Source organism: Mesoplodon bidens, assembly GCF_964165515.1.
Source record: "Mesoplodon bidens genome assembly, chromosome: 13".
Taxonomy (NCBI): domain Eukaryota; kingdom Metazoa; phylum Chordata; class Mammalia; order Artiodactyla; family Ziphiidae; genus Mesoplodon; species Mesoplodon bidens.
The window spans coordinates 16520052-16545028 of record NC_138169.1 but is presented as its reverse complement, the minus strand read 5'-3'; the positions used below and the strand labels follow the sequence as shown (position 1 = coordinate 16545028).

General features: G+C 41.1%; 1 protein-coding gene across 1 annotated transcript in view; it reads right to left on the bottom strand.

Annotated features, from left to right (window-relative positions):
• Positions 1 to 22763, bottom strand: part of NAA25 (N-alpha-acetyltransferase 25, NatB auxiliary subunit) — a 77409-nt gene extending 54646 nt beyond the window's left edge. Inside the window, exons 1-5 of the mRNA XM_081253196.1 lie at positions 22699 to 22763; positions 10995 to 11080; positions 9795 to 9933; positions 5679 to 5797; positions 1193 to 1267 (exon numbers count right to left, since the gene is read on the bottom strand). Coding sequence (XP_081109322.1) covers positions 1193 to 1267; positions 5679 to 5797; positions 9795 to 9933; positions 10995 to 11080; positions 22699 to 22756 — 477 coding nt within the window. The 5' untranslated portion in view covers positions 22757 to 22763. The remainder of the gene's footprint in view (positions 1 to 1192; positions 1268 to 5678; positions 5798 to 9794; positions 9934 to 10994; positions 11081 to 22698) is intronic.
• Positions 22764 to 24977: the final 2214 nt, after the last annotated feature.

Sequence of the window (24977 nt, the reverse complement as noted above, 5' to 3'; positions counted from 1 at the left end):
ACTAAAGATTCTTATCTTATGCATTCTTGAAATACATAGTTTCCACAATATGACCTAACTTTTAAATATTAGGCCATTCATACATTTTTTTCTAGAAATATGTTAAGAGGGGATATGTTTATACTATTTAGTATATATAAAGCGTACCAGGTATTTGAAAAGTCAAAAACCTTTGAGATGTCTTCTTGAGACCTTCACATATTAGAAGGAAAATGCCAATTCCTTCTATTTATAGTATGGCTTACTATTAGCTACAGTTACCTTAGCATGATATTAATCATTTTAACATTGCCAAAGATTCTGCTCAGAGCTCATTTACCCCCTGAAAACAACCTTTCAGGGTAGCTATTATGCTTATTTTATAGCTAAACTAAGGTTAAAAGATTCCCCAACAGCTCAAGAGACACGGTGAAGCCAATGTTTGAAAGCAGACCTGTCTGAACCGAGACTCTCTGTTCTTAACTGCTACATTTTAACTCCAGAGCCTCTCTATTCTTAACTGCTACATTTTAACTCCTTCCTCCCCATCCTCTCATACACAGTATCTTATTTTTACTTATAGCTGCTCTGGGAGATGAGCATCTCCATTCTGCAAAAGAGCAGACTGAGGCTCAGAAAGCAGAAGTGATGAAACAAGGTCACCCAGTTCAACGATCTGTTCAACAACCAACCATAGTGCCTTAAAGACAAACCTCAAGTTAAAATATCAAACATTTCGAGGCTCATACTTGATCAAGTAACCCAGTAATGGATCTAAGATTCAGGGGAAATACACTCTGTGCTACACACAAATAAACCAATATATCAACTCAAAAAGAATACTAAAACTCCTCAACTCAAAAAATCAACTGACAATATGTCACATCCCTATTTGACACATGCTGCAACACATTACCCAAGATGTTCAGAGGACACATTAAGGACAATTACTACATACAAAAATAAAAACAAATCTCGGGCTTCCCTGGTGGCACAGTGGTTGAGAGTCCGCCTGCCGATGCAGGGGACGCGGGTTCGTGCCCCGGTCCAGGAAGATCCCACACGCCGCGGAGCAGCTGGGCCCATGAGCCATGGCCGTTGAGCCTGCGCGTCCGGAGCCTGTGCTCCGCAACGGGAGAGGCCACAACAGTGAGAGGCCCGCGTACCACAGAAAAAACACAAATCTCAATCCCATTCTGAATGCCATACTCACTTGCATTATTAAGCTCATCACAGACCAAAAGTAGTAAGGGTTTTTGGGGACAATCTTATATAGAGCCATGCCAGCCTGAAAGACAGAGAGCCATAAATACTTAATTTAGAAAACATCATACAGAGGGTAATTAATGACCTAGACATGTGGCAAGAAGTTTCCTAGGAAAATAGCAATTTACATATGCTGGTTACTGTAAGTGCTAGTAACTTGATGGATGTTCTCTATAGGACAACAATAGAGGTAATCCCAAAGGTGAATTTTTACAACATCAAGAATGATATTTCACCTTTTGAATCAGATTTTCTCAAACTGAAGCCCAGTGTTCCTAGAGAATACTGCAATCCAATATAGTTCTGGTAGACTACCAAGCAAAAACAAAAGTTAGGTTATGAATGTATATCAATAAACTTTACTGAAGCCATTGCACTAATCAGTTATAGTAAAACAAAGAAATCCAGACAGTATATTTAAACTTCAAAAATCAGACAAAATTACTCTAACATAATTCAAAAAATAATTCTTAGGTTACGAAAATATTCAGGTTCTTTCAATATACCATTAATTAGAACTGAACCCTCTCATTGTGAAATGTATAATATGCAAATACTTAGAAGTAGGAACATGGCACAAAGGAGCAAAGTAGACCTATTCATGTAAAACTGAGAATCTGTCCATAATTGCCAACTAGTAATCAATGCTAAGAACTCTGTCAGCTAATTATCACAGTTACTATTTTATTTTTTAATCTTTTGCCTATCTTCAATCCACCTGAAAAAAATACATGGAGCCCCTATTAAGTGGAAGGAAATGTCTATTCCTGCCAAGGATACAAAGATTGAGTCCCGATCCCCAAGGCACTTAAAAGCGAGGGAAGGAGATAAGACAAATATTCAAATGACTAAAATATTCTTGGCAATAAAAATAAACATCCTATACAGGGAATTCCCTGGTGGTCCAGTGGTTAGGACTCGGCACTTCCACCGCCGGGGCCGGGTTCAGTCCCTGGTCAGGGAACTAATAATATCCCACAAGCACAGCGGCACGGCCAAAGAAAAAAAAAGAAAACAAAAACAAAAACACCCTATACAAAAACACCACACTAGGGTGTTTCCAAGGAAGGCAAGGTTAGTAAGTTTGTTTATTCCTTTCTTTTTCTGTTTTTAAGGAAAAGTAGGGAAGAGCATTCTCCAAAGTAGCAGTCTTTCAGATGGACCTTGAAGATCAAACAGAATGTCTATAGGCAAAGATGGGGGTTAAGAATACATATACAAATAATACAATTATTTGGGGTGAATGGATAAGTGAGTGAATCAATTCGAAGTAGGAGCAAAATGAGTAATTAAACAAAAACATTAAAGAAAGAAAAGACATATGTTGACAAGAACAAGTAGGACATCTAGCTGAAACAAAAAATTAAGAGCAGGAGAAGGGAAAAGGGCTAAAAGGTAGACAGAGGTACCTTTGTTATAAGGCATTCCAAAAGGAGTCTATACAGAGTAAGCGAGTGATATGTATAAATCTATACTCTTCTAGGAAGAGTATTTTAGCAGTACTGTGAAGAAAGAAAATAGGGAGAAATAAGAGGTGAGGCAATGAAGAACTAAACCAGGATGAGGTAGATCAAATAGAAAAAGAAACCTCAGGGAATTCCCTGGCAGTCCAGTGATTAGGATTCCGAGCTCCCACTGCTGAGGGCATGGGTTTGATCCCTGATCCAGGAACTAAGATCCAGAAAGCCCCGTGGCCACAAAAAAAAAAAAAAAGAAAAAGAGAGAGAGAGAGAGAGACCTCAAAGACACTGTGGAGGTAAAATCAAGATGATCTGGAGACAAAATGGACACATAGAGGATGAGAAGGAGAGTCTAGAATGGCTTGAGGTCCCTGCTCTTAACACCAAACTGGAGAAATGAAATGGAAAGTGTTAGAAAACCAATTTTATTTGATAACTTGGGGAAAGAAAACATTTTTATAATGACACACAGAAATAAAAAGGAATAGAATATTAAATTAACATGAACTTTTAACGTAAAAGAGAAATTTCATGCCCACACCCTACTATCTTATAGGTGATAGCATTCTGCTGCTACAGAAAACTTTTGACCAGAGAGAAATCTGAAAAAGATGGCTGCAAACTGGTGACTCAGAGAATAGGAATGTCACTTACAGAAAAAGGAAAGTCTAGTTACCACATGAATGACTAGCAACTCTTTATTCAAGGTGGTTTTAAATTTACCTGCCAGACATGATCTGTGGGGCAGAAGTCCTTAAATCTTCTGATTCCCTGGCTTCCCTCCCTCCTACCTCCACCAGTTTATGCAAATCACTCATTTATTTAACAAACGTTTATCATGCAGATGCTATTATAAGTGAGGATTCATCAGTGAACAAAACAAAAGCCCTTATGAAACATAACATGTAATTTATAAAATACCTATTGCCCCAGACTGACATTCCCCTTTCAAAATAAGCATACATATAAGCTAAGAACTGTAACTACCTTAAGCAGCAACAAAGGCAGAATAAAAATCAGACGTTCCATTCTAAGACATTTAACACAAGAGGACTCCATTCTTCCAACATATTAGACTAAAATAATGCAAAAGCAAGCTATGGTTAAAACATATTAAGAAACCATAACTACTAAGCCACATCAAAGCAATGTTTCCAAAAAGCAAGATGCAAAATTGTATATACCTCTGGCAACATGTAGAGTTAAACCATACAAAAATATAATCTGTTCAAGTGGCAGATTATTTTTCTCCCTTTTTCAAAATTTACCTTAATATTGCTATTGCATGAACTTGTACTTTTTGTTATTTTATAAGTGTGTGTATAATATATTTCAAAAATATATTTCATGGGATCATAAAATGAACACATGCTTAAAAAAAAAAAAAGAAAGAACAGAAATTAAGATGGAAAGTATCCACAGCCCTATATCCTGGCAACATTTCAATACATACACTTAATAAGGAAGGGTGGATGGGAGGGGAGTGAGAGAAGGCCATTTTACAACCTGCTCTTCTCACTTAACATATATTGGGAATATCTTTCTATGTCAACAAATAAAGACACACAGTACCATTTGCGGGGGGGCAGGGTGTTGCATTTTTTCTACCATATAGGTGAACTATAATTTCTTTCACTATGTCTGTATTAATGTACATTTAATATACTTTACTTAAAACACATTCCTAGGGGCTTCCCTGGTGGCTCAGTGGTTAAGAATCCGCCTGCCAATACAGGGGACATGGGTTCGAGCCCTGGTCCGGGAAGATCCCAAATGCCACGGAGCTACTAAGCCTGTGCACCACAACTACTGAAGCCTGCGTGCCTAGAGACCATGCTCCACAACAAGAGAAGGCACCTCAGTGAGAAGCCTGTGCACAGCAACGGAGACCCAACGCAGCTAAAAATAAATAAATTAAATAAATTTAAAAAAAAACATATTCCTAGAAGTAAAAACGATACTAAGTATTTATATGTATATATGTTAGTGTTGCCAATTTAAAAAATATATACCCATTTTACAATAAAAGAAAAATTATAATCTGTGAATATTTTTCCTGAGAACATATCAATACTCCAACAATAAATAAAATAATGATAAAATTTCTGCAAAGAATTATATTTGGGCCAAAAAAACTCTTCCAATTTAAAAACTTACATAAGCAAATACAAACATTCATTTGAAAGAGAAAGGGTATATTTTAATATAGTATCTTCCACCCTCCCTGGTCTACCTATCTATTGTTATAGTTTGATATTTCAAGTAAACAAGACAAAATAAAAATCCAAGTAGGAAAGCTCTGCCTTCCGAACACATTATACCCACAAACAAAGCATTTCTTTAAAAATTCTAGCTTGACATCATAACCCTTTATGAGCTTAAGAGTGCAAATTTCATTTCTCTGGGATGCCAGCTTTATGCACCTATTAGACCAAATGTATCCAAATGAGGCTCCTTCACATGTGTACAAGGAACACCTAAAATGTGCTAACTGGCAGATAAGCTGCATCCAGAAAAAAAAAAAAAAAAAAACAAGCATCCCAAGCAATAGGGATTTTCCCCCCATGGATTTAAAAATCTTAGCAGGCTATATAAACAGTTAAATTTACAAAATAGATGTAAACTTTTACAGTTAATCTTTCTATAGTCTGTTCATTTGTTCTAGGATTTCTGCCCATTTTCTGAAAATATAACAGCAATATGATGCAGTGAGACAATCTGAAGCCAACTTACCAGAACCAAACAAAACATACCATCAGGCCACAAAGGAACAATCACATTTCCCAAATAAAATATTTAAAGAACTTGAATAATTGTTCATCTTTAAAACACACACAAAAAATAACTGGCTGATCTCCACACACAAATACATAGATTCACTTCTACACACATATGCAAACACACACATACCACTGCGGTTAAACCACGTTAACAGAAAATCCTGCAGCCCAGGAGGTTTGGGCATCAAGTTACCTGTTGCATTTTCTTGTATTCGCCCACTCTGGCATAGGCCATGAAGAGGTGAGAGTGATATTCCTCACTATTGGGAACTTTCTTCACAGCTGCCTCATAAAGTTTTGTGACTAACTCCGCTAAAACAAAGAGAAATAGAATTTTCTTTAATTACTGAAGTATAACAAATCTTAACAGCATTTAATTTTTTTCCTATTTGGAGAAAATAGATGTCTCCTATCATTAAGGAAGAAGAAAGTATTTGCTTTGCCTCATCTGCTCATTACTCTTACCTTGCTTAGGTGTTTTCCGATGAAGCATGGAATAGGTCAGGCCTCCCCATGACGTTTACAATGTATAAGACCCTCCAGGATCTATCTAGCCTTTCTGTCTTCTTCCAAACTCTTCCCTCCTGCCCTTTTTGCTCTAGCTACATCAAACTACTTGTAGTTCCACTAGATTCCCTGTGCTGTATCAGACCTGCATGACTTTAACACTGTTCCCTCTCCCTGGATTCCCCTTTCCTCTCTTTTCTACTGAGTGAACATCATCCAAGACCCAGTTCAAATGTAATTGTTCCCTAAACACGATCTCTGCTCCTCCATCCCAGTTTGATCACTGCTTCCTTCTGCCATCTTTAAATCCTTCAAATACCGCTCTTATACAATTTATTAATATATAATGCAACATACTATATTGATCTATGTTTCCTCATAGACTATGAGTAACATGAAAGCAAAGAATACCTTTCATCTTTGACTCTGATACAATATTTGTCATAGAAAAACATTCAACCAATACTTATAGGATAGATAATTTTTTTTTTGAAATACTGGGAGAAAATCCATATCCCTAAGTCAACATAATCCTTAAATAATCAGATATAATACCTCAACTCTTAAGTTTTATCTTTTATAAGAATGAAACACAAAATTCAACTATAAAATAACATTTTCTGCCTGCTAGGTTGGCAAAAATTTTATTTTATTTTTTCCAGTTTTACTGAGAAACAATTGACAAAAGCTGTATATTTTTAGGGGTACAACGTGATGGCTTGATGGCAAAATTTTTTAAGACTAAGAATACCAATGACGGGACTTCCCTGGTGGCACAGTTGTTAAGACTCCGAGCTCCTGGGCTTCCCTGGTGGCACAGTGGTTGAGAGTCCACCTGCTGATGCAGGGGACACGGGTTGATGCCCCGGTCCGGGAAGATCCCACATGCCGCGGAGCGGCTAGGCCCGTGAGCCATGGCCGCTGAGCCTGCAAGTCCGGAGCCTGTGCTCCGCAACAGGAGAGGCCACACCAGTGAGAGGTCCGCGTACCGAAAAAAAAAAAAAAAAGTCTCCGAGCTCCCAATGCAGGGGGCCTGGGTTCGATCCCTGGTCAGGGAACTAGATCGCACATGCATGCTGCAACTAAGAGTTCACATGCCACAACTAAGGATCCCACGTGCCACAACTAAGGAGCCAGTGAGCTGCAACTATGGAGCCCACCTGCTGCAACTAAGACCCAGAGCAAATAAATAAGTAAATAAATAAATAAATAAATAAATATCACATTAATTTAAAAAAAAAAGAATACCAATGACAAGGATGTGGAACTCTGGAACTCTGATACACTGCTAGTGGGAAGGTAAATTTAGAAGACAAGTTGACACCACGTTTATCTTTAAGCTGAACCTACCCTATGACCTAGCACCTCCACTCTAGATTCTAGTGTAGTCAACCAGTCAAGTATTCTGTGGCAGTAAACATGAATTAACTACAACCACTTGGATATTAGATGAAAAGTGCAAGTTACAGAAAACGTACAGCATGAATCCATTTATATTAAGTCCAAAATAAATGAAACTAATAATGTATTACTTAGAAAAACAAATGTGATAAAGATTTAAAGACAAGCAAGAGAATAAAAATTATTCAAGATAGCAAATCCCTCTTAGGAAGTTAAAGGGGAAATGAGATTGATGAAGGACACACAGGAAGTCTTCTTAGTACAGACATACCTCATTTTTTTTTTTTTTTTTGCGGTACGCGGGCCCCTCACTGTTGTGGCCTCTCCCATTGCGGAGCACAGGCTCCGGACGCGCAGGCTTAGCGGCCATAGCTCACGGGCCCAGCTGCTCCGCGGCATGTGGGACCTTCCCGAACTGGGGCACGAACTTGTGTCCCCTGCATCAGCAGGCGGACTCTCAACCACTGCGCCACCAGGGAAGCCCCAGACATACCTCATTTTATTGCACTTCCCTTTACTGTGCTTTGCAGATACTGTGTGTTTTACAGATTGAAGGTTTGTGGCTACCCTGCATCTAAGCAAGTCATTGGCACCATTTTTCCAACAGCATTTGCTCACTTTGTGTCTCTGTGTTACATTTTGGTGATTCTCATGATACTTCAAACTTTTTCATTATTACTGTATTTGTTATGGTGATCTATGACCAGTGATCTTTGAAGTTACTACTGTAATTGTTTGGGGGCACCACAAATCACAACCATATAAGACCTTGAACTTAATCAACAAATATAAAATATGTGTGTGTTCTGACTGCTGCACTATCTGGCCGTTCCCATCTATCTCCCTCTCCTCAGGCCTCCCTATTTTTTGAGACACAACACTGAAATTAGGCCAATTAATAACCCTACAATGGCCTCAAGTGAAAGGAAGAGTGCCACATGTCTGGCACTTTAAAAATCAAAAGCTAGAAATGATTAAGCATAGTGAGGAAGGCATGTCGAAAGCCAAGACAGGCTGAAAGCTAGGCCTCTTGTGCCAGTTAGCCAAGTTGTAAATTCAAAGGAAAAGTTCTTTTTTTTTTTTTTTAAGCTGTGAATATTTTTTTAAATTTTTATTTATTTATTTATGGCTGTGTTGGGTCTCCGTTCCTGTGCAAGGGCTTTCTCTAGTTGCGGCAAGCGGGGTCCACTCCTCATCGCGGTGCGCGGGCCTCTCACTATCGCGGCCTCTCTTGTTGCGGAGCACAGGCTCCAGACACGCAGGCTCAGTAATTGTGGCTCACAGGGCCAGTTGCTCCGCGGCATGTGGGATCCTCCCAGACCAGGGCTCGAACCCATGTCCCCTGCATTGGCAGGCAGACTCTCAACCACTGCACCACCAGGGAAGCCCCCCAAAGGAAAAGTTCTTGAAGGAAATTAAAAGTACTCCTCCAGGGAATTCCCTAGAGGTCCAGTGGTTAGGACTCTGACCTTCCACTGCAGGGAACACAGGTTCAACATCTGTTCAGGGAACTAGATCTCGCAAGCTGTGAGGCACGGCCAAAAAAAAAAAAAAAGTACTACTCCAGTGAACATATAAATGATAAAAAAGTGAAATGGAGAAAGTTTTAGTGGTCTGGATAGAAGATCAAACTAGCCACAATATTCCCTTAAGCCAAAGCCTGACCCAGAGCAAGACCCTGACTTTCTTTAGTTCTATGAAGGCTGAGAGGACTGGGAAACCAAAAAATTCATATGACTCACTTTACTGCAATATTCGCTTTAATGTGAAACCAAACCCACAATACCTCCAAGGTATGCCTGTACTGATAATGCTCTATTTCTTAAATTGGGTGGTAGGTTTATGAATGTTCATTTATTCCACATCAAATGTTCTAGTGCTACATAAAACATATTCTTCTATAATATGTATTATTAAAGATATGTATTTTATAATAAAATATTTAAGAAATCAACAATGAAAAACTTTATAGATGAAACTAGGCAGACTACCTAGGATATGCTTAGAAATAATCTGGCAGGCAGAGGGGTATACATAAAATTGATCATATCTCAATAACTGCTGAAGGTGAGAAATGGACACAAAGGGATTTATTATGCTATTCTCTGTTTCTATGTTTGAAGTTTTCCATATTAAAAAGTAGGAAAAAAAGCAACTCTTTCACTTAGCAAATCAAAATGTCATAAATGAAATTCAAGTCCTCATTCCAATTCAAGGATCCTAATACATGTAAAATATCCACTCTGCCTACAGCCTTTGCAAGCCATGGTTAATGCATTTTTTACCTGTTGCCATCCATCAAATCATGAGTGATAAGTAAATCAGACAGAGAACTCAGAAATACCCAAAAAGTTAAGCACAGTTTTAAAAACAATGAAACAATGAAAAGAAAGAAACATACGTCGATGCATCTCCCGGTAAAGAATGGTCAGTGCCTGCAGCGAGTTGTCGTCTGTGGGTTCAAGGGCTGCCACCTCCTGTGCCAAGGTGAAGGCTTCCTCTTGCTTTCCAGTTCTCTGTAAACCAATTGCCTTTAAAACCTGATAGAAAGAAAAGACAAATCAGTTTTAAAAGGACAGAAAAGGAAATATGAACCAAAGAAAGCCAATTTGAAATCACAAAGTAAGTTATAAGGTATGCCTAGGTTGTGAATCAACTATTTTACTAAAAACATCAGCAAATAAAGATTATTGCCAGGGCTTCCCTGGTGGCTCAGTGGTTAAGAGTCCGCCTGCCAATGCAGGGGACACAGGTTTGAGCCCTGGCCCGGGAGGATGCCACATGCCACAGAACAACTAAGCTCATGCACCACAACTACTAAGCCTGCGCTCTAGAGCCCGTGAGCCCAACTACTGAAGCCAGCGCCTAGAGCCCGTGCTCCACAACAAGAGACACCACCACAATGAGAAACTTGAGCACCACAACAAAGAGTGGCCCCCACTCGCCGCAACTAGAGAAAGCCCATGCAGCAACGAGGACCCAACACAACCAAACATAAATAAATAAATAAATAAAAATAAAGTTCCCTTAAAAAAAAAAAAGATTATTTCCTATTTCAGTCATATTAAGAATGCACAGGGCTTCCCTGGTGGCGCAGTGGTTGAGAGTCCGCCTGCCGATGCAGGGGACACGGGTTCGTGCCCCGGTTCGGGAGGATCCCACATGCTGTGGAGCGGCTGGGCCCGTGAGCCATGGCCGCTGAGCCTGGCGTCCGGAGCCTGTGCTCCACAAGGGGAGAGGCCACAACAGTGAGAGGCCCACATACAGCCAAAAAAAAAAAAAAAAAAAAAAAAAAGAATGCACAAAACAAAAAGAATGCACAACATCGCTTAAAAGGACTTTGTCGTGTGGGGGGGGGAAGGACTTTGTGAAAATAAAATAATTAAATTAGATAAGTCATGTCCAAAAAAACAAGCAGCTGGCTTTTAATTAAATACTCTTTATGGCATTTCATTTAAGTTATCAGGCAAATAAATGGCCTAAAAAATGCTCTGAAAAACACAGATAAGTCACTAAAGAGATTAAACACCTCCTTCCTCCCTTTAAAGATTACAGTATATAACCCATCAAATATAAGTAACTCAAGGGCAAATGAACTTACCTTAGCACAATGAAGATCCTTATGCTTTTTCAACAATTTATCTGCTTGCTGAATTGCCATTTTATTATTACCATTATCAAGATAATCTATGAAAACAGAAATTATGAGTTATTATATTCCTTCAAAAACAAATATGAAAAATGCATAGACTAGTATCAGCTGTTTCAGAAAGTATCCTAATTCGGTATTAAAAACATCATGGAGCTGATTTTAACTCTAAACGGCTAGGATGGTCCAGAATACAATCTTAAATTTCTACAGTTATCTCTCATCCAAAAGCAATATAATCCAGTTATACTAATCCTTAATGAAGATTCAAGACCAAATATATTTAGATGATAGATGACACTAATATTTTTACCTATGGGAAACAAATGGGTTTACTCACACAAAAATTAAAATATCTAAAAAAAAAAACTTTATTATATTCAAGCTTCAAATCTATCAAATGGACCATGTTCCCTCAATAGAATGTTCAGTGAGTCTTACTATGCCACAGAGTTAAGAATAATTCTTTGAAGAAAAAAATTAGAAGAGAACAGTGAGTGGGGGAGTAAATCCAGCAATATCAGGAGTAGACAAGGATGTAGGGAAAGCAGCACTTTCATACACTGGTTGAAATAGAAACTAGCGCTGACTTTGAAGAAAAATTGACTTCTAGGTTCCCTAAGCTATGCATCCATTCCAAAATTCAAGGCATATGGAGACCTGCTATAAAATTGTGTTACGGAAGAAAAGCAATCAATTATTATCAAAAGTCTAACAAAAGCAAAGATTAATTTTCAGATGAGAGGATCTGAAAGAAAATGATTAGTGTTTTAGATGGGAAACGGTGGTAGCTGTCAATTCTATATATAGAAAGATGACTAAACACAGGCCAGTCCACAACCTACTACTCCTACCAAGTCCCTCTTTGCTCATCAAGGTCCCAAATCAGCATAGGGACAGACAAAACAAACAACTCAAATTAATCTGTGGACCAAATGCTGGTGAGGACATGGAGCAAAAGCAGCTCTCATTCACTGCTAGTGGGAATGCAAAATGGCACAGCCACCTTGGAAGACTGTTTGGCAGTTTCTTAAAAAATTAAACATACTGGGCTCCCCTGGTGGCGCAGTGGTTGAGAATCCGCCTGCCGATGCAGGGGACACGGGTTTGTGCCCCGGCCCGGGAGGATCCCACATGCCCCGGAGCGGCTGGGCCCGTGAGCCATGGCTGCTGAGCCTGCGCGTCCGGAGCCTGTGCTCCGCAACGGGAGAGGCCACAACAGTGAGAGGCCTGCGTACCACAAAAAATAAAAATAAAAAATAAAATAAATAAAATAAACATACTCTAACCATATAATCCAGCTCATTGTTATCTACCCAAATGAGCTGAAAACTTACTTTCACACAAAAATCTGCACGCAAATGTTTATAGCAGCTTTATACATAATTGCCAAAACCTGGAAGGAACCAAGATGTTCTTCAACAGGCAAATGGATAAACAAACTGTGGTATATCCATCCATACAATGATATATTATTCAGTGATAAAAAGAAATGAGCCCGTGCGCCACAACTACTGAGCCTGTGCTCTAGAGCCCGTGAGCCACAACTACTGAGCCCACGTGCCACAACTACTGAATCCCACGCACCTAGAGCCCGCGTTCCGCAACAAGAGAAGCCGCCACAATGAGAAGCCTGCACACCACAACAAAGAGTAGCCCCCGCTCACCACAACTAGAGAAAGCCCTCACGCAGCAACAAAGACCCAACGCAGCCAAAAATAAATAAATAAATTTATTTTAAAAAAAAGAAAGAAATGAGCTAGCAAGCCACAAAAAAATATGGGGGACTCTTAAATACATGTTGCTAAGTGAAAGAAGCCAACATGACAAAGCTACATACTATATGATTCCAAGTGTATGACATTCTAGAAAAAGCAAAATTATAGGCAGAGTAGAACAATCAGTGGTTGCCAGGAGCTGGGGGAGGGATGAATAGGTGGAGAACAGGGGATTTTTCAGTGCAGTGAAACTATTCTGTATGATACTGTAATGAAGGATACACGTCATCATACCTTTGTAAAATGCATAGGATGTGCAACACACAGAATGAACCCTGATGTAAACTAGTAAACTATGGACTTTAGTTAGCAATAACATATCGTATTGGCTCAGCAACTGTAGCAAATGCACCACACTAATGCAAGTGTTAGTAACACGGAAAACTGGGGGAGAAGAGAGGTGTGTGGGGGTGAATAGGAACTCTGTACTCTCCACTCCTTTTCTGTAAACTTAACCTAAAACTGCTCTAAAAAATAAAGTCAATTAATTTAAAAAATATATCTAATAAAAGCAAAGATTCATTTCTAGAAAAGGAACGTGAGAGTGTTATAAATGGGAAATAGGGTGGTAGATGTAGATTTGAAATACAGAAAGATGACTGAACTCAGGCTAGTTCACAATCTACTACTACTATTGGTCCCTCTTTGCTCATCAAGGTCCCAAGTCAGCAACAGGGACAGAGGAGGCACAGACAACTCAAGATCATCTATGGCCCTAGTGGCCCAGGGCCAAATAACAGAAATACACTATCATTTTACCTAACGGTTTCAATTTTTCTCCTATGAATACCTTACCACAACCTTTAACAGACAGCCACATGAACACATGAGTTTCATCTCTTTAGTTTTTCTTCAATGCACCTAATGTTGATGAGCACCAATAATGCTAGGTAAAAAGATTAAGAAGACTTACTCTGGAGGGAATCACAACCTAGAAAAGATCAAAGACTTAACACTCAGGTAGAGAGATTAGAGAATCACATAAATCACAATCTTGGCCTGAATACCCAAATATCTAACACCAGTTTTCTTAAATCCTCATCTCAGCCGATAGGCCACCATTTGTCCTTACAGAATATCTTACAGACATTTCAGCTCAATAAATGATATCTTCTCTTCCTAATAACTTGGTGCTGATCTCATGCTGAGTGAGTTCTAAGTTACGTCTGACTCAGTCTTCTTGCAAGACTCCAGGTTCACAGAACATATCTTGAAGTCTTCTCAAAGAGCAGGTATCTTTGATGAAACCCCAGCTCTGAGGGTCTGCCCATAGAGGTTAGGACTACAAGGATATTGAACTTTTCCCTCTGTTGTTGACAAGGCTCTGATATATAAATACACTGCACCCACGCCCTCTTCTGTGGGCATGGTTTCCACAGACTCTGCTGAAGGGGTAGAATTGGATGAGCATGTCTAGATCTTGCAACTGAAGCCCATTGGAGTGGACATTTGACCCAAACTGGGTAAATGAAGTTTCTTCCTGGTAATCTGTAATTACAACACTGAAATCTGGAGTCAGAAAGCTATGGATGGACTTCCCTGGTGGCACAGTGGATAAGGCTCCACGCTCCCAATGCAGGGGGCCCGAGTTCGATTCTTGGTCAGGGAACTAGACTCCACATGCATGCTGCAACTAAGAGTTCGCATGCCACAACTAAGAAGCCCACATGCCACAACTAAGGAGCTGGCAAGCTGCAACTAAGGAGCCCACATGCTAAAACTAAGGAGCCCACCTGCCGCAACTAAGACCCAATGCAACCAAATAAATAAATAAATACTTAAAAAAGAAAAGAAAAGAAAGCTATGGAGAACCCCATTTGGAAGGCAATAAATATTTACAGTTTGAGATTACTAGTGGCAGCTCCAGAATCTCCATTTGGAAGGAGCCTTGGGAGATGCAAGTTGGTTAATGGGGAGTGAAAAAAAGGAGTTATCTCTTGACTCTTCATTCATATCACATTTATAAAAAAAACAGAATGTCAATTATCTTTATCAAAAAATTGGGGGAGGGGCAGTGCTGATTAAGCTTGTGGAGGAGGCTAATGACCTCTCCCTACTCTATTCTCAGCTTGGTGTGGCCACAAAGCCAACATGTTGGGCCCCAGGTAAACTGATGAGTAAGCAGAAAAAAACAGTTTGAAGAACCTAGCAGAGAAAAGAATAGACACAAACAGATAAGAGCAGAGATGAGCATCTGAGAAAGAAGCTTCAGATCCTGACAGCTTTCCAGTTTCCATCAGGCTCTAGAACACTGCATTCCTGTCCTAAGCCCCCACAAGGGTTTATAAACAACCTCCCTCTACTTGAGCTTGTGTCAAAGGGTTTCTGTTCCTTGCACCCAGAAGAGTTTTAATTTTAACTAAGACACCCCACCACATTTAGACTGCTGTCAAGGTCCCCCTTCCTGGACACCTAGGTGATTGCTGATTAATTGGTTGCTGAGTCTTTTGGGAAAAGTTTATTTCCATTTTACATCGCTGACTTTGTAATATAAATTATGTAGCCAGGGCTTCCCTGGTGGCGCAGTGGTTAAGAATCTGCCTGCCAATGCAGGGGACACAGGTTCGAGCCCGGTCCAGGAAGATCCCACATGCCGTGGAGCAACTAAGTCCGTGCGCCACAACTACTGAGCCTGCGTTCTAGAGCCCACGAGCCACAACTTTTAAAGCCCGCGCACCTAGAGCCCGTGCTCCGCAACAAGAGAAGCCACCGCAATGAGAAGCCCGCACACTGCAATGAAGAGTAGCCCCCACTCTCAGCAACTGGAGAAAACCCGAGTGCAGCAGCAAAGACCCAATGCAGCCAAAAATTAAATAAATGAATAAGTAAATTTATTTTTAAAATAAATAAAATAAATTATGTAGCCCTTGGAGAAAACGGGCCAATAAAAATGATACCCTAAGTCTGTTTTTTTAGCCTTTTTAAAACTTACTCAAGGGTAACTGTGGCTTGACCATGAGGACTGGTATTGTTCCCTTAATATGAGGAGTAAGCCAAGTCAGCCGTCCAGAAATCAGGCATAGGAAATAATAAGATGATGATGTATCAGTTAAAGCAGTGTTTTTCAAAGCACGGTTATCACTCCAACTAAAATGTTTGTACGCGGGGCCTCTCACTGTTGTGGCCCCTCCTGTTGTGGAGCACAGGCTCCGGATGCGCAGGCTCAGCAGCCATGGCTCACGGGCCCAGCCGCTCCGCGGCATGTGGGATCTTCCCGGACCAGGGCACGAACCCGCATCCCCTGCATCAGCAGGCGGACTCTCAACCACTGCGCCACCAGGGAAGCCCCCCAACTAAAATGTTTTTAAGTGGTCCTTGCAGGCAGCACTAGATAACACGGATAGTGAGAAAACTGACCTTTTGTAATATTTCCCTTATATTAAGGAGATAGTCTCAGTTTGGTATCAGCCTGTCATTTCTTTAACACTTGCTGATGGCTTTTTTTTTTTTTAATGGAGAAGGAACAGGTCTCAGATTTAGAGTTTCACAACTATCAGAAACTAGTTAAGACCTTAATAACATTGTTTGTTTTCACTGTGTGTACTTAATTTTATGGTTTTGTTTTCTCAGGGCAAGTGACAGGTATTCCACTGATGGTAATGATACATATTATTTCTATTTTATTTTATTTTTAATTTTTAAAATTTATTTATTTATTTTTGGCCACGCAGCATATGGAATCTTAGTTCCCCGACCACGGACTCAACCCACGCCCCCTGCAATGGAAGTGAGAGTCCTAACCGCCGGACAGCCAGGGAATCCCTCCCACAGTCTCTAAAACAAACTTCAAAATCCTTAAAATGGTTTACAAAGTTGAGCCCCTCTACCTCTGTAGCCTCATCTCACCCTTCTCTACGTTCCAACCACACAAGTCTTTGCTCAGGTCATCAAGTACATACTCTCTCTGTCCATCTTTCCTACACACTCTGTCCATCCCTCCTTTTCATCTGATCACCTGACTAACCTTTGCTCTTTTTTCATTTCCAAAGTAAAATGTCACTTCCACAGAGAACCTTTTCTTGAAATGTGCCCAACAGTCGAGATGCCATAGTGTGTGCTCTCATGGTAACCGGTACTTTTCCTTCAAAGTCCTTAACACAAATGTAATGATTATGTATACTATAGTTTAAAAAACCTCTTGAGACTACAAGCTCCCTGAAAGCAGAAATCATGTCTGTGCTGTCTGGTACTCTCTCATTCCCTGAATCTACATTGTGCCTAGCACATATTAGGCTCTCAATAAATAAGCTGAATGAAGAAAGGAATACATAAATGAACAAACTGTATAGGAAAAAAAAATCTTCTAGAAATTGAGTAGTCTATCAGGGGAGTGAGAGATATATATATACAAAGTGACCACAACAGGATGTTCAAAGAACCAATTATTAGTGATGGCTTCCTGCTATTAAGTTAGATTTTTTAAACTCTTTTCTATTAATTTCTTAGGGGACTCCCCTGGTGGCGCAGTGGTTAAAAATCCGCCTGCCAATTCAGGGGACATGGGTTCAATACCTGGTCCGGGAAGATCCCACGTGCTGCGGAGCAACTAAGTCCGTGTGCCACAACTACTGAGCCTGCGCTCTAGAGCCCGCGAGCCACAACTACTGAGCCCGAGTGCTGCAACTACTGAAGCCTGCATGCCTAGAGCCCGTGCTCCACAACAAGAGAAGCCACTGCAGTACGAAGCCCGTGCACTGCAACAAAGAGTAGCCCCCACTTGCCACAACTAGAGGAAGCCGGCGTGCAGCAACGAAGACCCAACACAGCCAAAAATAAATTAATTAATTAAGAAAAAAAAACCCAGACATTTAAGAGTGAAGACAGAGGGAACACAAATTTATTGGGTGTCTACTCAAAACCCAGCAAGGTACCATTAGCATCTCCATATTACAGAAGAGGCTCAGGGAGGTAGGTTAATTGACAAAATCATAGCAGAGAGTGAAACCCAGCTCAGTCTGTCTCTGAAGGTCTGCACCCTTCATTGCCTCAATTTCTCTAGACAGAACTCTTAGAGCAAGAAACTATATAAGTACAGATAGCTCATTGAGCCTAAGGAGACAAAGAACAAATTTGAAATTTATTTTTCTTTTCTTTACTACCTTGCCACAATCCAATTACTTCAGTGAACACACAAAAAACATACCCCAAATGGTCAACTGGTTTCTCCTAATTCTCAAGAAGATACTAAGTGCAGTATTTTTAATTAAAGTATTAATCAAATGCTCTGAAAGACGCAAGAGCATGAACAAAAGAATGAAAAGGAAGGAAGTATGCACCTTTAAAACTCGATTTACACCCACCATCAGGCGTGCACTGGGGTAGTTCCAGCACTGACTGCCTCAACACCACCAGGCTAAGCCTGATGCATTTGGTCTTGGTAAGTCATCCCAAACCAAATGTGTTCCCTGGCCATCTGCCCTGCTGAGAAGGCTGTGCGCCAGTCATCACTGTTTATTAGGGGGAAAGAACGTGGACAAGAATATTCTGCCCTCAGGAAAATGTTTCAAACACTCGGTTTACATCTGAGCAATTTTTTAGTAAGAGCTGGACTTGGGTGCCAGAAAGGCAATGAGAAGCCCGCGCACCACAACGAAGAGTAGTGCCCCCGCTCAGCGCAGCTAGAGAAAAACCCGCACGCAGCAACGAAGACCCAACGCAGCCAAAAATAAATAAATAGATAAATAATTTTAAAAAATAATAAATCAATTTATATAAAAAAGAAAATTATCTGAATGAAACCATACAGTATCTGATCTTTAAAAAAATTAATGTCTTAAATAATAAAAATAATACATGTCATAGTAAAAAAAAATCCAATAGTTCATACAGGTATAACATGAAAAGAATTATTAGTCTCTTCATCTTGCCCTATGCTCACACTACCCTCTACTCTATGCATTCTTCCAGGAATGTTCTGTGCATTAACATCTGTCTTTTTAAGTTTAAAATGTTTTTAGAATTTAAAAGTCTAAGAGCTTTTTAAACGGTCATAATTTCAGAACAGGAGAAAACAGGTTGTGCCAAGTGACTTTTCTACAGAAAAGCAAGATAATCTTCACTCACCAAGATGCCCTGCCCCGCCCGGGCAAAGGACGAGACTCGCTGAGCTAACACGGCCCAACAGAAGGCTCAGAATACATACAACATCCGGTCGAAGACCTGGGAAGTTTTAATAACGAACTATAACAGAATAATTACCTGGAGTTTGGCCACGCATGGGAAGGGAAATGTCCTAACGCACCAAAGAAGTGACTATCATTCAGGAAGCACAGCTGGGAAATATGTCACACCTGATTCAGGCTAGAGCAAGACTGCAAGTCAGGAACCATCAAGGACCTACTGTATAGCACAGAGAACTCTACTCAATATTCTGTGATAATTTATATGAAAAAAGAATCTAAAGAAGAGTGAATATATATATAACTGAATCTCTCTTTGTTGTACACCTGAAACACAACGTTGTAAATCAACGATACTCCAATAAAATTTAAAAAATAAAATAAGTATTTAAAAAAAAGACTGCAAGTTAGTAACACAGATTAGAACAAAGGATCTTGTGCCATAAAAGTAAATGTGTGTGTGTATTCTAAAGACTATGGAACTTTGAAACCTCTATTTTTATTTTGCAATTCCTGCATCCTATAAAAAATTTTTTTAATAAATGAATTTTTTATACTTTTTTTATACAGAAATTCTTGTTTATTTATCTATCTATCTATCTATTTATTTATGGCTGTGTTGGGGCTGTGCGTGGGCTTTCTCTAATTGCGGCGAGTGGGGGCTACTCTTTGTTGCGGTGCGTGGGCTTCTCATTGCTGTGGCTTCTCTTGTTGCGGAGCACGGGCACTAGGTGCGCGGGCTTCAGTATTTGGGGCTCACAGTCTCTAGAGTGCAGGTTCAGTGGTTGTGGCTCGCGGGCTCTAGAGCGCAGGCTCAGTAGTTGTGGCGCACAGGCTTAGCTGCTCTGCAGCATGTGGGATCTTCCCAGACCAGGGATTGAACCCGTGTCCCCTGCATTGGCAGGTGGATTCTTAACCACTGCACTACCAGGGAAGTCCCCTATAAAATTTATTAAGTGCCATACCTGACCATCTTCCAAGTCTACCCATCCCCTAACCACTAAAAACATTTTAAAACAATAATGGTAGAAGAAAGCACTAGGGCTCACCAAGTCACATGAGGATACAACATCTGTTCAGAACCACATAGCACAAGAGAATAATTTTAGCAAAAGGAGAAAGAATAATAAAGTAGGTGTTCTGGAAGGTCAAGGTGGTTTTCAATAAGCAAAAATGCAATACCCAAACTTACCAATTTATGAGCAAAGAGAAGCACTCTGAAGATGTTCAATTAATCAACTAGCTATTCCATACCTAGACACCAAAAATAGAATTTCAACCCGCCATAATTTCACAATTAATGACCCTGTCCACTTCTATCCTCAACAGTATCAGCAAGAGCTGAGGTCATAGGCAAAGTTTCTAACAGCTGTAAAATCCTAAACCTTGGCAATATATATAATGCTGCATAAAGATCATGATGCTGCGGGATCTGAACTCAGTGAAAGGCTGAGCTCTCCAGTGAGAATGCCTGTGTTCAAATCCCAGCTCTACAGTTTACTAGCTGCAATTCTGAGAGAGTTAATCTCTGGCCTTCAGTTTACTACTATGCTCACAATAATCTTATCTACCTAATAGGACAGTTAGCACTCAAATAAGCACTCAGTCAACGCTGAGTGTTGTTGAACTTTTGGCTGGTGGGCAAGCACCACCATGCATAAGCATGTTCATCTGTCAGCTAATGAAGGTCTAAATTCAAGAACGATAGTGGTTTAGGGATACTAATATATTTAAACACAAAAGCAGAGGCTGTCCCAAAGTCTAGAGGTCAAAAGTGCTGAAGTCAAGGACAGTCTTTCTTTTCCTATATCTGTCAGTTTATATTAATTGCCTTGGAATTCCTAAAGAAAGTATTTTCTAATCTTCTTCCCATGTAACTATAACAAAAGCTACATAATTCTAGCTTCAGTTTTGAGAATATGACCTATCACATCTGTTTAACATATCCTGATGTTTACCAGTGTGAAACGGACTAGAGGTTTTTCTTATTGGATAGTTTCAAAACATTATTATTTCTAAGTGACTTATGGGACACCAAAGGCATTTTCTTTGGTCCTCAAGAACAATTTTAGAAATCCAATTATTCCTAAAAGTTTAAAAAGAAAAAATCTGCAGGCAGCTGCTGCAGAGAGCTGTAGCCAGCCACCAATTGTGAACCCTGGATTCAGTTCTTACCCTCAACCTTACATATTTCATCTCTGCCCTTTAAAATGTATACTGGAGGGCATGAGAATATGTAGCCCTGGGAAAATGGAAATCCACCCCTCTCCACCTATGTGACCTTTGGCAAGTCAGTGTCTCCAGCTCAAAGTGAGGTGATTTCTAGCACAGTGGTTAAAAGAGTAAGCCTGGGACATTCCACAGGGGTTAAGATCCTAGCTTCATGTTAGCTGAGTGACCTTAGGCAAATTACACATCAGTAAAGCCCCAGTTTTCTCATCTGTGGAAAGAAAAGGGGGGAGAGAGAGGGAAGTGGGACTGGGGAAAAGTAGCCACCTCCGAAGGATGTGTGTAGATTAAATACTTAAGACCAAGGAAAGTGACTGACATAATTAGCAGTATATACACATTAGCTATTATTATTATTTCCCACCTCACAAGATTGTTGTTGAAATGAGATGCAAGAGCAAAGCATCATACAAATTACAAAAAGCACTACCAATTGTACCAGAAACATAGTTACCCCCTTCCAAAAAAGTTAAATGATCTCAGCTATTAAGAAGAAGCCTCCATTTAGTAACATCCACACTACAAACAAGAGGTCTAATTCTGCAAAACCCACTGAACTTGAAGCCTTCCTCACCATGAAGTGAGCTAGACCAAGACCACACAACCATCTAAGAGGAAAGGAAATACAAAAAGGACCACTATCCAATTATAGAACAACTCGGTTACTGAAGAGGTGTTTCTCCCTGACTCAAATATGTGATTTTTCACAACCGGGATAGCAGAATGCCATCAAGGTCTTAAAGCCTGAGGGTTGAGGTCAACGTTATGGAAAGGGATCCACTTAGCATGCGGAAGGCAAGCTGCAGAGAAAAACCAGAGAAGCTGCAAAAAGAAAAAGCCCTGCATGCCCCTGGACACGAGCTATTACAGTCGCTTCACCGCTATTTTGAGCCCAAGCCAACCCCCCCGCCACCCGCGCCTCGCCGCACCCCGCCCCCGCCTCCCACGTGTGCCCAGAGCAGCTGTTCCTCCACCAAAGAGCTCTGGATTGGGATCCTCAAATCCGGGCCTGCTCCCGACTCGATCCGGGTGACCTTGCGTCAGCCCCTTCCCCTCCCGGGACCTCTGTTTCTCCATGTGCACAGTTAGTCAGACAACACTTTAGGCCCCGTTCCCATAGGTAAAAAGTCTTGAGCGGAGAATTTTCCCTCAAGTGGGGTGTCCCACCCTCACGCCGGAGCCAGCTTCCACCTGAGGGCAGACCTCGGGTCTCCCTTGGCGTGGCCTCGACAACGTAGCCTGCGGGTAGCGCAGGTCTCTACAAGAGGAAGTGTCTCACAGGGCTCGTCTGTCAGGCCAGCTCTGCCGACCTGCCGCTGCCCTGACCGCGCCGCTGCCACCTCAGGGCTCAAGAAGGCCAGGCCGGCGCTTACGCGAGGCCCGTGGCTGCGGCCTAGAGGCCCGCGCGGCCCGCCCCCTGTGCCCGCCAGCCCTGCTCCCGGCCCCTCAGCGCCTCTCCCGGGCCTTTGCCCCGGGCTCCGCAGCCCTCGGCGCCTCTGGCTGGCAACCAGACTGGCCCCAGGTACTCACCGTAAATGGGCCGGAGGCGCCTGTCGTTAGGGTCCTGCACATGGCCCCGCGTCGCCATGATGACAAGCGCAGAACCGCAGTGCGCGTGCGCGGGGCAGGCCCCCGAGAAGGGGCCGTTAAAGGGCCAGCACCGATCTCTCTCTTCTGTCGCAATGGTCGCGGGGTTGTGACAGAACGCGCCGGCGCGGAAAGGGACGACACCCACATCGCACTCCCCCCGACCCCCAGTTGTCACTTCAATGGATCCTTTTCCTCCCCTTTGCTGGTGGAATCAACCTAGCTGGTAGAAGCGGCCGTTACTATTAAAATCCCTTCCGAGTCACATACTGGAGAGTGAGGAAAGGAGGGAAGAAAGTCTTGGTCAAAGTTAGGGCTCTACTGCTCCTGCTTATCCTGTTTCTCCTCTGTGCTGAAGGACCAGTTAGACTTGTCTTTGATTAATTGTTGAGGACCCGGGAACTCCTCTGGGAAGGTGACCCAGGGGACAGCAGGGGAAAGAGGTGCTGACCAACAGTAGAAATCTGCCAGAAAAGTTCAAGATCCCTTCACCCCAATCCCGGTGCTCAGCCAACTAAGAAGCACCTTAGATCTATAGTAATCCAGTCAATTTATTTATCAATTATATCTCAATAAAACTGGAGGGGAAAAGTAGTTCAGTCAGTATATGCCTAGACACTGTGCTGCAAGCTCCAAATGTATTATCTCATTAATACTCGTAACAGCCCTAGTATCTCCCTAGGAGGTAGATTTTTTTAAATTTAATTTAATTTATTTATTTTTGGCTGAGTTGGGTCTTCCTTTCTGCGCGCGGGCTTTCTCTAGTTGCGGCGAGTGGGGGCTGCTCTTCCTTGCGGTGCGCGGGCTTCTCGTTGCGGTGGCTTCTCTTGTTGTGGAGCACAGGCTCTAGGCGCACGCGCTTCAGCAGAAACTGTACTAAGCTCTTTTACATACATCATCTTATTTCATTCTCACAAACTGGTGGAATAGGTGCCATTGTGACCCTCATTTTAAAATGAGAATTTTGAAGCATAGACATATTAGGTCATTTGCCCAAGATCACACAGTAGTCTCTGGTGAAATTTGTGGTGGTCTCACTCCAAAATCCACACTCTTAGCAGTTAACACCAAAAGTATTACAGTGGTTACCTCTTAGGAGAGCAGATGTTTTCTCCTCTTACTTCATACATAGCTGCACTGTTTGACTTGTTTATAATGAGCATCATTACATTTTTAATTTCTAAAAGGTTTTTAAATTTCTGTTTACAAAAATCGCACCCACAAAAAAAGGTAAACAATGTCAAGCCTTTTGAGCCAAAATAAAATCCTTTTATTCCAAGGAGATAATCAGCAGACCACAGAAAAATATAAAATAGAGACTCTTTCCTAACAATCCTAAGGTCCTAACTATCCATCAAGAGGGACTGATGAAATAAATTGATACACCATGAAATGGAAAAAGGCAACCATTAAAATTAATGAAGTGGGGCTTCATTTATAGATATGGAAAGATGCCCATGACATGTTGAGTTTATAAAGCAGGTTGTAGAAGAGTATGGATGGCATGAAAAAAAATTATGTGGACACATAGCTATCTAGCTAACATAGACTAGATTTCCATGGTGGTCCAGTGGTTAAGAATCTGCCTGCCAATACAGGGGACACGGGTTTGAGCCCCGGTCCGGGAAGATCCCGCATGCCACGAAGCAACTAAGCCCGTGCGCCACAACTACTGAGCCTGTGCTCTAGAGCCCACAAGCCACAACTACCGAGCCCGCATGCTGCAATTACTGAAGCCCGCGTGCCTAGAGCCCATGCTCTGCAGCAAAAGAAGCCACCACAAGGAGAAACCTGCACACCTCAACGAAGAGCAGCCCCCGCTCGCCACAACTAGAGAAAGCCCCCGCACAGTGATGAAAACCCAGCACAGCCAAAAGTAAATAAATAAATAAATAAATAATTTTTTTAAATAAAATATTTATTTTAAAAAGACAGATGTCATATATATCTAGAGAGAGATCTAAAAGGACATTTACAAATGTCAAGCTTCCTCCTCTCTTAATGATGGAATTTAGGGGCCTATTAACTTAATTTTTTAAAACTTTTCCTTACTGTTTGAATTGTTTATAATTTTTTTTTTAATTTTAGTAGCAATGAGCATGCCTAACACCAAGATTTTGGTTTCTAATACCACTCTCCAATGAAATAAAACAGGGCTCCTTGGGGAAATGACTGATTCAAGGGCTGGGGCAGGAATATACCAGATAAGCTTGAAGCATCTT